The following is a 15257-nucleotide window of genomic DNA, read 5'->3' on the forward strand; positions in this document are numbered from 1 at the left end:
TCCTGAATGACAATGTGTCTTGTGGTCAAACTTTCATGTAAAATTACTAAATTTGTGAGGGAGAAAAATCGAATTTTCCCTACAAAGAAAAATTCTGTGGACTAAGGCATGCTCAAACTTTTTTTCGCTTATGGGAGATTTCCATATGGTCTAAAAAAGTACTTTCCTTGCCAATGTGGTCTCAGTGCGAATTTTCCTCGCCAAAAAGCTAAACTACTCACATACAAACATTATTTCTCTCTAAATACTAGAGTAGAGAAATAACAGGGGCGTCTTTCCAATGAATAGAATAAGCAAATTTTTGGCTGATTAAAAAGATGAAAACACATCTAGTTTATATCAGACAAATTTCTCTGAATTAACCGGCGCTCTGGACTGTCAATGAGAGCGGGGTTTTAATTTGAGGAAAAAAGCCAATATAGTGTCCAAAAACTGCACAAAAAAGTGAATCATAACCACAAAAAAACTCTTCAACAATGTATTTTCACTTTTTCAGAAAAATCTGTGAATTTACAGAACACTTAAACTCGAAAACTGAACATTAACTCGGATCATCAGTAAAGATTAACATGAGCAATCAATCATGATTAAAACTCTAGGGCGCTAACTCTTGTTTGCGCTATCTTTTGATGCTAATTTAAACTGATTAATGAAAAGCTATTAGAGGTTGCGCTTTCAATGATAACTGTGGTTTGAATTATAATCATCACGAATGCACTCTGCACTTTAACTATTTATCCAGTTTTTGAGGACGAATAACGGCCAGACAAAAAAGCAAAAATCGTATGACAAAAGACTGACAGGACTCAAATCATTGCTGAAAACTTTTTAATAGTTTCTATCAAATTTTGCGCTTTTGAACTTTTTGGATATCTAAACGGCATGTTATTAAGCATTTCCGTGCTGAGAAGCATGATTCAATAAATTATTATAAAATCGGCATTTCTTGCCTTGCGAAAAAAAATTGAGCACTGTAAGCAACAACGTAAGGCTTGGGTAGTTCTAAATTATAAAATTTAGGTTTTGATTCGATCACTATCAATATTTTCATATCTTAAAAATAATTTTTGTTATATTGGATTTCCAATGGATACTGCAATTCCTTTTTGGATTGATGGTAAGTGAATTATATTGTTATTGATGGTCATTCAGAATCCATGAAGATTGAAGTGAAGGGGAAACAACGAAGATCCTAAAAGAACGTGGAGTTGCACAAAAAGAACAAGTTTTTAGTTTTATTGTTGTTCATTCTAAGAGATATATTGAACTCTAATTGTCAAATAACTATTGAAAAATTCTCCAAAGTTACCGCAAAAATATTAATTGTTTAGTTCATCTAATAGAATTTTGCTGCCTATTTTCGCAAGTATGAGTTGCTTCAGAAAACAGTTTTCTTCAGAACCAGAACTAAAAATGAGCTAACATCTCAAACATAGCCAGCAGAATGCCAGAATAAGTGCGAAAGAATAGACTTGAGTGCCGTATAATAGAGAGAAACAGATACAGATAAAATTGAAAAAGTTATCGACGCCGCTCAAAAGACTATGTAAAAAACAGTCAGCGATAAATTACTCAAGCTTGGTACAATTCATTGCCCATATGGGTTCCTTTGACCTTAAACTAATTCAAATTGAACTTCAGTTTTAAAGTGCAAAAGTCATTTTATTGAGTGAGTTAAGTCACGTAAGATCCAAATTCAATCACGCAAATGAGCTCAAGACGTTGGCCCAAGGTAGTGAGAAATGACGTCATTCGCGCAAATGCCATTAGTGAGAGGAAGAAGTAATTAAGAAAACTTGACTTTTTCAGCTTTGCTGTGTAAACAAATGTAAAAGGAAAAAGCGTCAGACGACGAAACGAAAAAAAAACATAGCAGGACAAGTCCTGGCGTACAATTCAAAGAATTTTCTTTGACTAAACAAAAAACTAGACCTAAAACGGACTATGAGTGAATTGGCAAAACCATTTCCCCAGAAAATCAGGTAAAAAATTGAACAAAAAAACAGAAAATCAAAGTCAAAATATCGCATGTGAACAAAAACCACTAGCAAAAACAACTATTTTGAATAATTGTTAGTTTAAATATCCTTACTTGCTTTCTATTACTCTCATTAAAGAAAAATCTGACCCATGCTAGAGAAAAAATTATTAAAAGCATTCACACCAGTTATCATCAGCTTTTTCTGCTTTTGAGAAGTGGCTAAATTTATTGAACAAAGTCTTCCCGTTTGTATCCCTTACTCGGTTTTCATAGCACGCAATTTTGTTATATTTATAAATGTTCTAGTAACCAAATTAATTATTTTGTAAGCTTGGTGTGTTATAGCAGACGGTTGATCCAATTTTGAAACAATTTGTCTTGCTTTTTCATCGTTTCTTTGAGTTTTTTATCAATCCAATTGCTCTGGAATGGGCCGTAGACAGTGGTACTTTATTAAATTCATCAAATAGTGTATCTACTGGCTCATATTGAGTCAGATAATGAATGGTTTTCCACTTTTTTCAGCCTTTAAGAACTTAGAACAAGCAACGAAGGCAACGGTCATGGTTATTGAGTGTGTGACGCCTTCTTACAAAGTTCTTCCTCCGGATTACCTAAATTTTACTAAGGTTTATTAACCTATTAAGATCAAATCGATACTCAATACATCCGGTACGGTCAATCTGAGTTAAAATTCGAGGTCCCAATTTTTCGTAGATTTATACACGGAATGCAGACATACTTTTTATTCTGCTCCAGAAACTCCACCACATTGTTAAGGATAGCATTCGTGTCCTGCTCAAAATACTGCTCGAATGTCTTGAGCCATCCCGGATCATTGTGTGAGTGAGGCATCAAGATAACTTCCAGAGGCTGACCCTTGTATGACTCTTCAGGGTATGTCCAATTTATCACACCGTCCATCCACTCTCCCGTCTTCACTTTTTTTATAGTCATATCCGAATACAAGTCCACCATTTGGATATCGGCCCCATTTCCCGTGCTGCCGGAAAGACACTCTTCCTGTGGAAATAAATAGTTCTTCAAAAATTAAAAACAAAAATAGAAATTTCAACAGGTTGCATTTACTGAAACGTAACGCAAAACACGTGGACGATTGTTTTCGATGCACGCACTTTGATCTATAACAAAGTTCAGAAAATTAAACAGACTCGGCTGAAACATTTCGTCCTGCATAAGAGTACTTATTTCTCAAATGACGAAGATGATTTCTCATTTCATATTGCTTTGTCTGAAAAATTTACTCAATTCACAGTTTCTTGTTCATCTTTATCTGCCTAAGTTGAGCTCTTGTCCCAGCTTTCTCCTGTCTTCTGACATACTATCAACTGCCAATACTGTTAAAACAAACAAAAAGTAATTGATGCCAATTTTAAAAGATTCATCAGAAATGTTCAACATGATTTTTAAAAATGATCCAAATCTTCAGCGTTTCCAAAATTGAGAAGATAAGACGCTCGACAAGCGCAAAGATGAGGCAAGATCAGATAATTCAGAGCGAGCAAAAATAGATGAGAATTGCCGCCTCACGGCCAAACTTTTAACCCTATACCATTAACTCGTACTGAAAAGGGGAAAGGAACAGCCTACTTCCTTTGCAAACTTCGCATCGAACTTGCGGAAACATCGAGGTGCCAAAGGTATCCTAAAAGGCACAATTTTAGTAGGATAAGGTAAACATGAGGTATTCTTATTATAAAATTAGTATTTAAAACAGCATTTATACTAATGACGTCTGAATTTGTAAGATTAGAGTTTTGGAAAGAATGTAGGCCGAGCTCGAATTTCCGAAAAATTTGACGAACTAATTGCTAACTTATTAAGGTCCTAGATGTGCTGCTTTGAGGTATTTTGTTTACCGATTTTGACAAAACAGCTCTGGCTAAAAACAAACATTTTATTTCTTCTAATTCTCTTTGAAACGAATAACCATAAATGGAAGCACTCACAATATGGAGTACCCCAGATAAGTTCCGGAGTAGGGCCATCTCGCAAAAACAAACCGACAACCTTCGGACAAATTGTTCTCGAACGACAGGCGCTTGGCCTAATTGAAAAGTCAAAAACATTTGGAACAATATATAGAATTTAAAGGGTGACAAACTTTCCAATCTAATTGGGGTTCAAAACCGCGGTCTACTGAGCAGCAGAATGAGATGTTAACCATGAAGCTGAGAGCTCGAGAAGTCAAATTACTTAAGTGAGTGATAAGTTCAAGAAAATTGCAAAACCTTGCATACAAGTTTACAATAATTGCTTAAAACTTAATTAGAACATCTTTTCCCTTAAATGGTAACAAGAAGCTTGCCTTACGGGTCCAAAAATCTGTTGCCAGAAACTTGCTCAATATCTGCCACTTTCTGACATACAGTACTCAATAAAAAGAGGTGTACACTAACCAAAAGCCTTGTGTTGAAGAGCACGCGATATTGACTTACCGCGTTCAAGTTATAACAACTACATACCAAGTGAAGTCTTTCTAGAAGATCCTACAGCGAGGACGGACGATGAGAAGGCTCACCATTTCAACCGATACTTTAAGTCAGTCTTCTCAAGCAAAGAAGAAAAGATTAAAGTGAGTTTTTTAAAGAAAGTCCACGTTTCTCTCTTCGACAACTCAGCTTCCACAGAAGACACTAAACCGTCACTAATTTTATAGAGGCCTCCATCTGCTATATATCGGCTTTCTGATAGGCCTCCATCTGCTATATATCGGCTTTCTGCTATATATCAATGCCCGGTAGCTCTGTTGACATTCAGGCTTTTGATAACGTTAATCAATCGGTAATATTGGAGAAACTAACTCAGAACGGATTTGGAGGGAACTGCCATAAACTAATGCAAAGTTATTTGAACAACAGAAGACAAACTCTTAGAATTGAGGACACTATATCAAGAGGACAGTATTAAATGGAGTACCACAATGTTCGACTTTAGGGCCCCTACTGTTTATTTTTTTACAAATGATTTGCCAGGCTGCATGATGTCAGATAAATACGGATATGAGTACGATTTCAAACTGATTGGAATGGATCCCATTACTATTGGACTAAACCTAAGAGAAATTATCAAACGGTGTGATAGCAACTTCATGACCCAAAGTTTTGCGAGAACAAAGTAAATCTAGCTGAAAGGAACTGACTGAAAGTTCACGACTTTTTATTTGACGGCACATCTTTCATGAAGGACTTCGGTCTCTGTTTCAGAAAACCTAGCCTTGTCAAAGCATGCAAAGAAGCGAAATTCATTAAACGCATTTTGGGTAAACACAACCTTAAGAAAAAATTCTATAGGAGCTAAATTGTGCCTCTTTTCAGTTATGGAAACCAAACGAAGCGGATTTTACCATAATTGAGAGCGTGCAGAGGAAAGCAGTAGCATAGGTTTTACCAAAATTGCTTTATCAAGAGTTAAACGTCATCCTACTGTTTGCCGACATACTACCTAGAAAATTTGACATACGTCAGCTACGGAAATTGGGAACAAGTACGCAGACAACTCGATTTTTTGATAGCTAAAATTTTGGTTCCCAGAAATGCGAGTCCAATTTTTGAATGCCAGCTTGTAGGTTGGCAAACGTATTAAAGGATTATTTCGAAACATGAAATTCCCTTTGAACAAGACCACAAGAATAAACTCTTGATCTCTACTTGATCTACTTTCTGGAATTCCACAAAAAATGCGATGAGAATATGTCATGTTCCTGGAGAAATATTTGTAAGATGTAGTAATAAGTGGAAAAAAACCGTGAACATCTAACACTGAGTTTCTAAGAACCCTCGAGATTTCTGCTTTTAAAATAACGAAAGAATCAATCAAACAAACTTAATGATGTACAGAAAGATCTTGAAAAGTATTTAGATATTAAAAATGGTTTATTCTAAACACTCGTAAGGGGAAAAGTTTCAAGGTTGCTTCATATTTTTTGAGAGGTAAGACACGTCTGTGGCGTAATTTTTCGTCTGCGTAACTGTCTGCTGCTTTAATTGACCATATCATATAGAGTGAGGAAAATTTTGCAATTTGCTTAGCAGTTTTTTTATCTCTTGTTCGCATAATGTCTTTGACTGTTTCGAATTCGTCAAAATTGCTCAGTCTGACTGATAGTTTTTGTATGCTGCCGATGGTAACAAGGTATTGCTCATTAGTACTAGCCCAAGCGGAAACGGCATACTCAAATTGTGTTTTCACTAGTGTATTGTAAACATATGAGAGATCTGTTTTGACCATTCCAAAAATCTTAAGGCGGTTGACGAGGTAGACATTTGTTATTTCTCTCGTCATTTTCTTCGTTACTGTCATGACATGCTTACTAAATATATATTTCTTGTCAAGTGTCAGTCCCAGTACTTTCAGGGCTTCCTCGTCGTATTGTGTTTCGCCGATGTTTGAGTTATCGTTGAGCGGTATTGTCAAAATCTTCGTTTTATCTTCATTGAGAACACTTTGATTAATAAGGCACCATTCTCTAACATCACGAAGAACTTCTTCGTTATTGTCTGTTTCATTAACTCCACGATCAATGAAAGTAGCATCGTCAGCAAACTTCTTCACGTAAGTGCTAGGCATGTTGGAGGCATTGAGATCGGTTGCAATATTGAAAATACAGCTCCCAATACTGAACCTTGGGGGACGCCTTGGTTGATTGTTTCAATTGAGAATGGGATTCCATTACATTCAGTGTACATTCTCTGACCTTTGAGGAAGTCAGACACTCATCGTATAAAATAACGATTGACATTGGGTCGATTTTCAGCAGACTATCAAAAATTTTTGAATGTTTGGTTCGATCAAAGGTTTTTCCAAAATCGATTTTGCATGACATATTGCTCAACTTTCTCTACAATTCGAAATACGGTGTTGAATCTTCAAAAGCGCACTTTTTGTTTTCTTAACTGACATTACAGATATAGGTCTATAGTCATTCGTGCTCTTTGGATTGTTCACTTTTGGCAGAGGGACGACTCGGGCGATTTGCATTTGTTCAGGTACAACACCCAACTGAAGCAAAGTGTTGAAAAAGTTCCATGTCGGTTCTGCCAAAGAGTGCGCATTCTGACCAAACCCGATAGTGATTGCCATCTGGTCCTATGCTGGTGCTTTTAATTCTTCGGATCTCTTCATACACTTGTCGCAGTGGTACTAATGGCACTTCTGAGTTGCTGCTGTCTACATTTGGCGGGACCTTATAGCACTTCGTTGTGTTGATTGGTGCAAAGTAGTCGTTAAAAATTTGGGGTTTTTCTAAGATATGTTTCCTCTTTTTTGTCTGGCAGTAAGGCATGCGATTCTTTCCACCAAATTTTGCTTCCTTTTCTGCCTGAAGTCAATTTTTTGTATTTTCCTCGCAATCTGACCTTCAAACCCACTGGTGTCCCGGCATTTATTCTTCATTTTCTACTTTTTCTTCAGTGAAAGCTTTACTTCTGGTGTGATATAATTCGGATCTTCGTTAGTATTCTCAACTAATTTGGGACAAGTCACGTCTGATGCGATTTGCAGCATCTCAAGTAAGCAATCCAGCGCAATGCCCGAATCTCTGAAGTTGTTTAGGAAACTTAGGTCCATTCCATCTAGTGCTAAACCAAAACGTATGCGATTTGCTTTGCTTGTGCTTCGACACAAATCTTGTTCTGTGGAGGCATTGTTTCTCTGGATAACACATAACGCCATGGCGATCTGACTTCAAATGAGTGTTGACAACCGCGGTTTCATTATACAGATGAAGTTTTTTGTTAGAATTCTGTCGAGTGTTTTTCCCCTCGTTGCGTCAGATTCAATAACTGATAGATTGCTGAGGCTCGTTGAAAGCTTAAAATCATTATGATTACAATCTCCGCCGAACAGAATTAGACTATTTGGGCACTCAGCAGCAACGGCAGAGAATATGTTGTCAAGGTATTCCGTTAAATGTTCACTCTTCGAGATATCCGGCGGATAGTAGACATCCAAGAAAAAATTGAGGATCGCTAAATGTAACTTTTAAAAAACAACTCACATATCTGAGCCACCGGGCTGTATTCAACATAAAACTCGGCATTATACTTTGTTGACGAATATGCAAACCCCTCCAGCTCGTATTTTGCCTGTTTTTGCAAAATTTATTGCTGAGGAAGACTGTGTAATTTTGCACATTAATTGAAATGCTTTCCACATTATCATCAAGCCACGTTTCTGTTACCAAGCATAGATCTGGTTTAAGGGTTGCCATGTCAGTGGACAGATTTGAAGGTCCATTTTTCATTTTCAGACTTCTGACATTTTTTAGTGTCGACGGTGCCGATGCTAGTCAGATGTTAACTGGCTCTTCGTTTTGATACAGAACCAAGTTTCTAACCTTCAAGTTCTTCGGGTTTGCTCAACAAGCAATCAACTCGCGCCGCTTCAAGACTTTTTCCCGTTCAGGTTTCGTTAAGTCAGGCGATATAAATATTTTCTTTGTCGTTACCAACTTGTCTGGGATAGCTTTGGTCACTAAAAGCTCAGTTTCAATATTACATGACAGCTCCACCAGAAGCATTCTGTTTTAGTAGCTTTTTCGTCAAATTTTCCTGCCCTCACTATTCCGTTTGTTTTGATGTCGTTGAAACCTAAATCTTGCGCTTTACTTCGTTTGCAAAAGTCAGTTTCTTTGCTTTCTGGGAGACCACTGACTATAATAAATCGGCGCACGGTGTCGATATCAGTTGTAGCGGGTTGACCATCGTTTTTATTGAGCATCGTTGTCATTCTTTTTGTGAGGTTTTGAAGCTGTTCGGATATTTCCTCGATTATTCACTGTATTCCAGCCGGAAAACCGTTTTTCTCGTTGTCAGAATCAATAAGACATGGTTCGCATATCCAGGCCGCTCCTTTCACTTCGCTTATGTGTGTTATAATTGATGCAAGAACCCTGAAAAATTTTGATGAAGCCACGTTCCACACTTACAATAACATGCAACACAGTTTTTTGAACTTTACAGCATGGGCTTTTGGTCGTCTTCTTTTTTGATCTTTCCCTCTTCATAGTGTCTGTTCTCCAGCAGTGTGATCACTGTGCCCTTCAAGATAGTCTATGGAACGCACCCCTGCGCGTTCAGAAATTCATGTCTTCTGATCACTATTTAATGAGTTTCTGACAACAATTAAATCTTTATTAATATTATGTTTCAAATGATTTTTTCAACCATATGTGTCAAAAGCAGAAAAACTATAAGAACTTTTCAAAAAATAATACAACACAATCAGACCACTAATCAATACATCGGACCACTAATCAAAAAATTTTGCTAAGATAAAACTCTGCACAAGAAAACCGACCAAACAGAAATTACAAAGTTTAAAAGCTCAGAAAACCTTAAATTTTCGTTCAATAAATATTTCAAAAGCAATAGCATTTGACCAAACCGCACAAACACGCAACGTCAAACCTCCAAGCAAACTAAAAAAAATTTTACTTTTTTTAAAATCAAAATTTAAAATAAAGCGAATTCATTATAATGGCAAAAACAAGAATTTAACGAATAAAGTTTAATTCTTGATAAAAACCTGTAACCTTTTATTACGGTTCTCAGGCCGACTATGAGATTTAAAAATCTGCTCTTTTCTTAAATGATGCCAAACCAGAAGCTTAATTTTATTACTAAGCTTCATTCCCATGTGTGCAATCGAACAGCGCAGAGTTCAGAAACTATTTTGAACTCCATATGAGCTTTGCCATATTGAGGCGCACTTAAGATAATTTTTAATTTCATTTTTTTCCAGTTTTTTCACAGATAATTCCTAACGATTCAACCTCAAAAATGATTTACATAAGATGAGCTACACAAGAGCGAAACTTGAACATTAACAAATTCAGAAAAATAATTTTTTTAGTTTATATGCACTCATTTATTTTGAAGCGAAAAAGAAAAGATGAATTACATTTCCCATTGCAGCAAGAATATTTGGTGCAACTAATTTTCTCCGTTCTTCCACTTTATCCAACTCGGAACTCATTGAGAGGAAATCCATTGCACCTGTAGACTCAATAATAACTTGCATTTCGACAACAGATAGCCCAGCGCGTGATAGCATAGACTGGGTATCGGCTACAACCTTTTTCAAGGCAGAAATTTGTTTTTGGTTTTGCTCGTTGTTATCCTGCAACTTTCCAACGTATGAGAGAACAACTATAACAGCAATAGCCCAGAGGGTAAATTTAGCTCGACTGAAACAGCGTCGTTTCATACCTGCCTCTGAAAAAACTAGAGTGAATGAAAACAGGACATGAATCAATAGCGATGTATATATATGTGTGTGTGTGTGGGGGGGGGGTGTCAACTTCTTAGAACCGCCCTTCACATAATAAGAATAAATCACCCAAAACAGTTTCTGTGGACAAAAAATCAAATTGATCGGACGAAAAATCGGTCAAGGCATTAAAAAAACCGACAGGCTTGATTTAATTGCTACAAACTTCGTTTGTGCCCCCCACCCCTAGTACGTTATGCATCCCCGTTACAGCACGTGTCGTTACATAGAAAATCATCTTGTAAAAATATGTCATAGTAAATCAAATTGTAAGATTTAGATTTCCTAAATTGTTTAGCTAGTGGACTCAGACAAACGTAAATATTCATTTTATCAATGTAGAGAAGAAGTAATTGTCAATTAAAACTAAATTGTTTAAAAACGAACGTTTTCGAACATTGCGTTCATCGTCAGGTTTAAAAAGTAAATGAATCATTTACAAAGTATATAAACTTGTCTTTGACTCTAATTCTAAGAAATGGGTTAAAATAACATCGAATTTTTGAGACTTTTACAGTTAAAATCACATTTACAACATTTTATTTACACTTATTCCACTAAAAACAATTGAATTTTTATTCCGGAGTTTTTGAAAATGCTGGGTATATTGCTTTCTATTCCTGAAAAGGGATTTTTACTTTCATTCCTATCTATCTGTTTTTATTTTTACTTGTTGGGGTTGACAAAATTTCGAATTAACATGTACCAGAATAATTTTTGATTTTCAAAAGTCAAATTTTTTGCATTTGAACTAATACTTCAATGTCAATTCCCGCCCCCGGTACTCATTGCGCGTATTTAATTGCGGTTTCAGCTTTTTGATGTAGATCGCTTCTATTGTCATTAGTTTTTCAACCCTGCGACATGAATCAAGAAACTCTCATTCAATATTATGCGCTGTACCACAACATTCAACGAGTTGCTGTCCGACTGCGGAATCTTTCTTTTGATGCTCCAAAATTCTAGTGGTAACATGTCGGCTGGTTTGGCCAAAATAGATGGAAATGCATCCATTACATGGGATACCACTTTTTATACCACATGGGATTTCAGATTCTTATCAAAAGATGACTTCAGGGTGGGCAAGCAATTTCTTAGTTTTCTTGTTGTGAAAATGATTTGAATATCACACAATTTTTTCAGTCTACTTGCAGACTTTCGAGTAATAATTCCTCTGTATTGTACAAAAAAAGTCGGTTTAGGCTCTTCATTGTTGAGACTTTCAAATTTTTTGTGATGTTGTTCTTTTTGGGTGGGTTTTGCGTTGACCTTTTTGCACGTGACTATTTTATCCAACGTCTTGCTAACAATACTGGAGGACCACTCTGTTGGATATTGATTTTTAGTCCAGATCTCTTCATTTTTCTTGAGAGCTACATCAAAGGGTTGCCAGTCATTGGTCACATTAAAAATCCTATGCACATTACCTTGAATCACATTTTTGTTATGTTGTAACGGAGCACAGCTACAAAAAATTAAGATTACGCCAGTATCGGTGGATTTTTGATAGCAATAACAACTAATTTTCCTATCTTCGTTTTCGTTTATGTTTAGATATAGAAATGCCAGGTGTCCACTACCGTTTGGTGTCTCAAAAGTGAATTGTAAATTCATGTGAAGCGAATTTGCATACTCAAGATAATCAAGAGATTTCCCCTTGAGCATGAACACTATGTCATCTACATACCTCTTGAATAATTTCATTTCATATGTGTCCTCTTTTGTACCTTTTTCCGCACAATTGAAACAAATCCAAACAATGTCCTGCATGGTCTTATACTCTGTGTCAGTGATATCTTGGCATTTTGCTTGAAACCAGTTTTTGCATGATTCGCACTCGACCCCTTTTCCTCGGAAAGTAACGCGTCCGTTACAGTCAATGCATATCACCTTTGTGTCAGGAGTTTTGTTCTCCCTTCCCTCATTTGGTTTCTTTGAGGATTTTTCAAAAGATTTGATCCACAAATTTTCCAAAAATACAATCATCGAAGCACACATTGCTAAACCGTCCGATTGAGTTTGCCATATTTTACTAAACTTAAATTGAACATTAGTTACGGCTAGTCTCAAAAGGCTCTTTAAGAATTTGTGAATTTTTTTTAGACTGACGATGAACGTAAAGTCCAAAAAATTTGTTTAAAATATCAGAATTGATCTTAATTTGGCAAATTAGTTTCTTCTACATCATTTACTTTGTCAATTGTTTGAGAACAAAGCCTAAGAAAACAAAGCTAACGGCAAAATAATCAGTGAATTTTTCACTGTCTCAGCGTTTTAGCAGGTATGCATTCTATTGATTTTCATAGATGATGCACATTTTGGCTACCAGCTCGCTGCACCAAGCTGTAAATAGTCTCCAATGCTCAAGCAAAAAACAGTTTTTAAGGGGAGTGACATTGGTTCCCGGATTCTCCTTGAACAAACTCCAAAAACTGGTTCGAGAACTGTTACGGTCAGAACTTGTTTCATTATGTTATTCTAATTTTTGTTCCGACCAGGGTACAATTAGGTGTTTAGGTGTTTATCATTTATGAGTAGTCTTCACCCGATTAGATATTATTTTCAGTTGTTATTTTTTTCCGAAATGTGCTGTTTCTTTACATATGTTACACTAACCCTTTCTTCAAAGTGAAATTTGACCTCGAAAGTGAAGTCGGAGATAGCAGCAAAGGGGGGGGCATTCTTCGACCTTTATTTGCGACGAGCTGTACAACAGTATCATTGGGTTGACCAAAATCCGGCAAAAATTTTTGAGAAGAACGCGTATGCGAAAATACTAAAATTCAGCAAAATTTTGTAGTATTTAGTTACGAAGCTAAGTTTATTTATTCTCAAATCATTCTATTGAGCTTAGCCAGTGCTAAAATGTCACGGTCAATTGTTCCAAGATTTAAATGTCAGTTTCCGGCGTTTGACATTTACTATTGGCCTCCTTATTGCCTCAATCAACTTGACATTTATAATTTTGTTCAACTTTATAAAGATTATTTGCATTTTTAGGTATGTTTCTTCAACCTATACGCTTTAAATGGTTATTATGGCTAATGTTATTTTGGGTATTTTTTTCATTCACAAAATGAGTTTTTTAGAATTTAAAAATGTTTGATAATCCAAAAACCAAATTGTTAAATTTTATGCTGTTGTTCACTTATAATGTAAACCTTGTTCCAAGTTGTAAATTAATAAGTTATTCAGATTGCCGTAAGAATCAATTGCGTAGTTTCTATCCAATCAGTTAATTCTTTAGTTTAATCTGATATTTAATAGAAGTATTACTCGACGAGTTTCAATTTGCAACCGAGAAAAGAGTTTGAAATAATATTTGATTGGTTTGGAAAGACTTGTTGGTTTGGAACGATCTGAAAACTAACATGATCTCAAGTCACAAGTCAAACAAATACCTACCCCTCAGCATGCCGGATTTGACAACGTTCTTGAGACCGAACAAAGACCACTTCAGTGCCATTGTTAACTGTCGACAGATTGGCAAAGAAAATATTTTTCAGGACCTGCTGCAGTCTAAGGCACGGGTGCAAAATGTAACGGGATCTGGTATATACAATCAGATGGTCCAGATATAGATATATCACTGGCTGTATTACTAGAAGACGTATTTGTGGAATATTTCAAGGCATCACTGCAAAATCTAGGGCTAATTAACAACACCTCTTGATCAAAACGGGAATTACAAAGATTGCAACCGGGAGTGAGTTTCCGAGGAAAAGGGAGAAAATGTGAGTCTTGCAACAACTGGTTTCGTGCAGAAGGCCAAAAAAACAATTGAGGAATACGCCAATTTGGAGGATGTTGTTTGGATCCGTATGTATTGTTGCAATCAATAGACAAAGGGTAAGGTTGAAGTGAAATTGTTCACAACTTATTGGATGACATCATCTGCACCTTCCGTGGTGACCCGGTCAAGTTTTTAAATTTGTAAATTCAAGATAAAATTCCAGTATTGAAAAAAATATCATCTGTCATTGGTATCAAAAACCAACTGACACTGAAATAATACTGAATTTTTGCAGCTGAACACTGTTTCAGCATTAGAAAAATGCAATTCAAGCGACGGCTCACCGGGTTTTCAACGCAACATCTAAATGCTTGGCCTTCAATCAGGTGCTTGGAAAGAACCAGACATGCTGAACCAAAAGTCATCATCCAGTTTAATGGTGCTAAAAAATAGTTAGCCCAGACCCTAGAAACGAAAATATTTGGCGGTGAAGATCAATTGAAGACAACACCAAAAGAGCATCAAAAAAGCAAGAACGGAATTTATGATAAAACAACAATTTTTTTACAATACAGAAGCAAACTTACATAACACTTCACAGACAAATAGAACAAAATATTTGACTGGCAAGTGGAATTCATAAAGCAAAAATTAAGATCATGAATTCCCACCCTAAAACTTTCCTTCTATAGAAACCTGAATTCCTACGTGGTTTATGAAAAAAATTTAATGAATGCGGATCCATCTTTTTTGGCGCACAAGCAGGAATCTTAGCACTAGGCTATCAGAACATCAAAAGAAGGATTCACAGGTGGGTTAACATCTGGTTGAGAGCTGTGGCTCAAAGAATAATTTTGATTGGAAAAATCTAGATGACAGTTGTACAATCGAGAAACTCATGACCATCGAAAACAATATAAATCAGCAAGTTAAAGCCGCGACTTAACAGGCGATAAAAATTGGGGCCGAAACTTACGCTAGAATATTGGTTCAAATCATAAATTTCACTTGGGAAAATAAAGAACAGGGCAAAAGAGTTTTTTGCATGACAATATGAATTTTGCAAAAATCACCAGGAGAGATACTTAGGGTTACGATAATTTCAGAATTACCGTAGAAATACAAAGAAATGTCGTCAACGCTGGGGGGGGGGGTGGTGCGGGTTTCAAAAAGTATGCACTCACTGAGCTTGGGTTGATGTTGCACAGACGTAAACGATGTTATAAAAGCCATAATAGAATAATCATGTTT

General features: G+C 36.2%; 1 protein-coding gene across 1 annotated transcript in view; it reads right to left on the reverse strand.

Annotated features, from left to right (window-relative positions):
• Positions 1-10214, reverse strand: part of LOC142334731 (alpha-mannosidase 2-like) — a 32907-nt gene extending 22693 nt beyond the window's left edge. Inside the window, exons 1-2 of the mRNA XM_075382992.1 lie at positions 9905-10214; positions 2724-3004 (exon numbers count right to left, since the gene is read on the reverse strand). Coding sequence (XP_075239107.1) covers positions 2724-3004; positions 9905-10210 — 587 coding nt within the window. The 5' untranslated portion in view covers positions 10211-10214. The remainder of the gene's footprint in view (positions 1-2723; positions 3005-9904) is intronic.
• Between the last annotated feature and the right edge of the window lie 5043 nt (positions 10215-15257).

The sequence above is a fragment of the Convolutriloba macropyga genome, chromosome 2, assembly GCF_964194025.1.
Source record: "Convolutriloba macropyga chromosome 2, txConMacr16.3, whole genome shotgun sequence".
In the NCBI taxonomy this organism is placed as follows: domain Eukaryota; kingdom Metazoa; phylum Xenacoelomorpha; order Acoela; family Convolutidae; genus Convolutriloba; species Convolutriloba macropyga.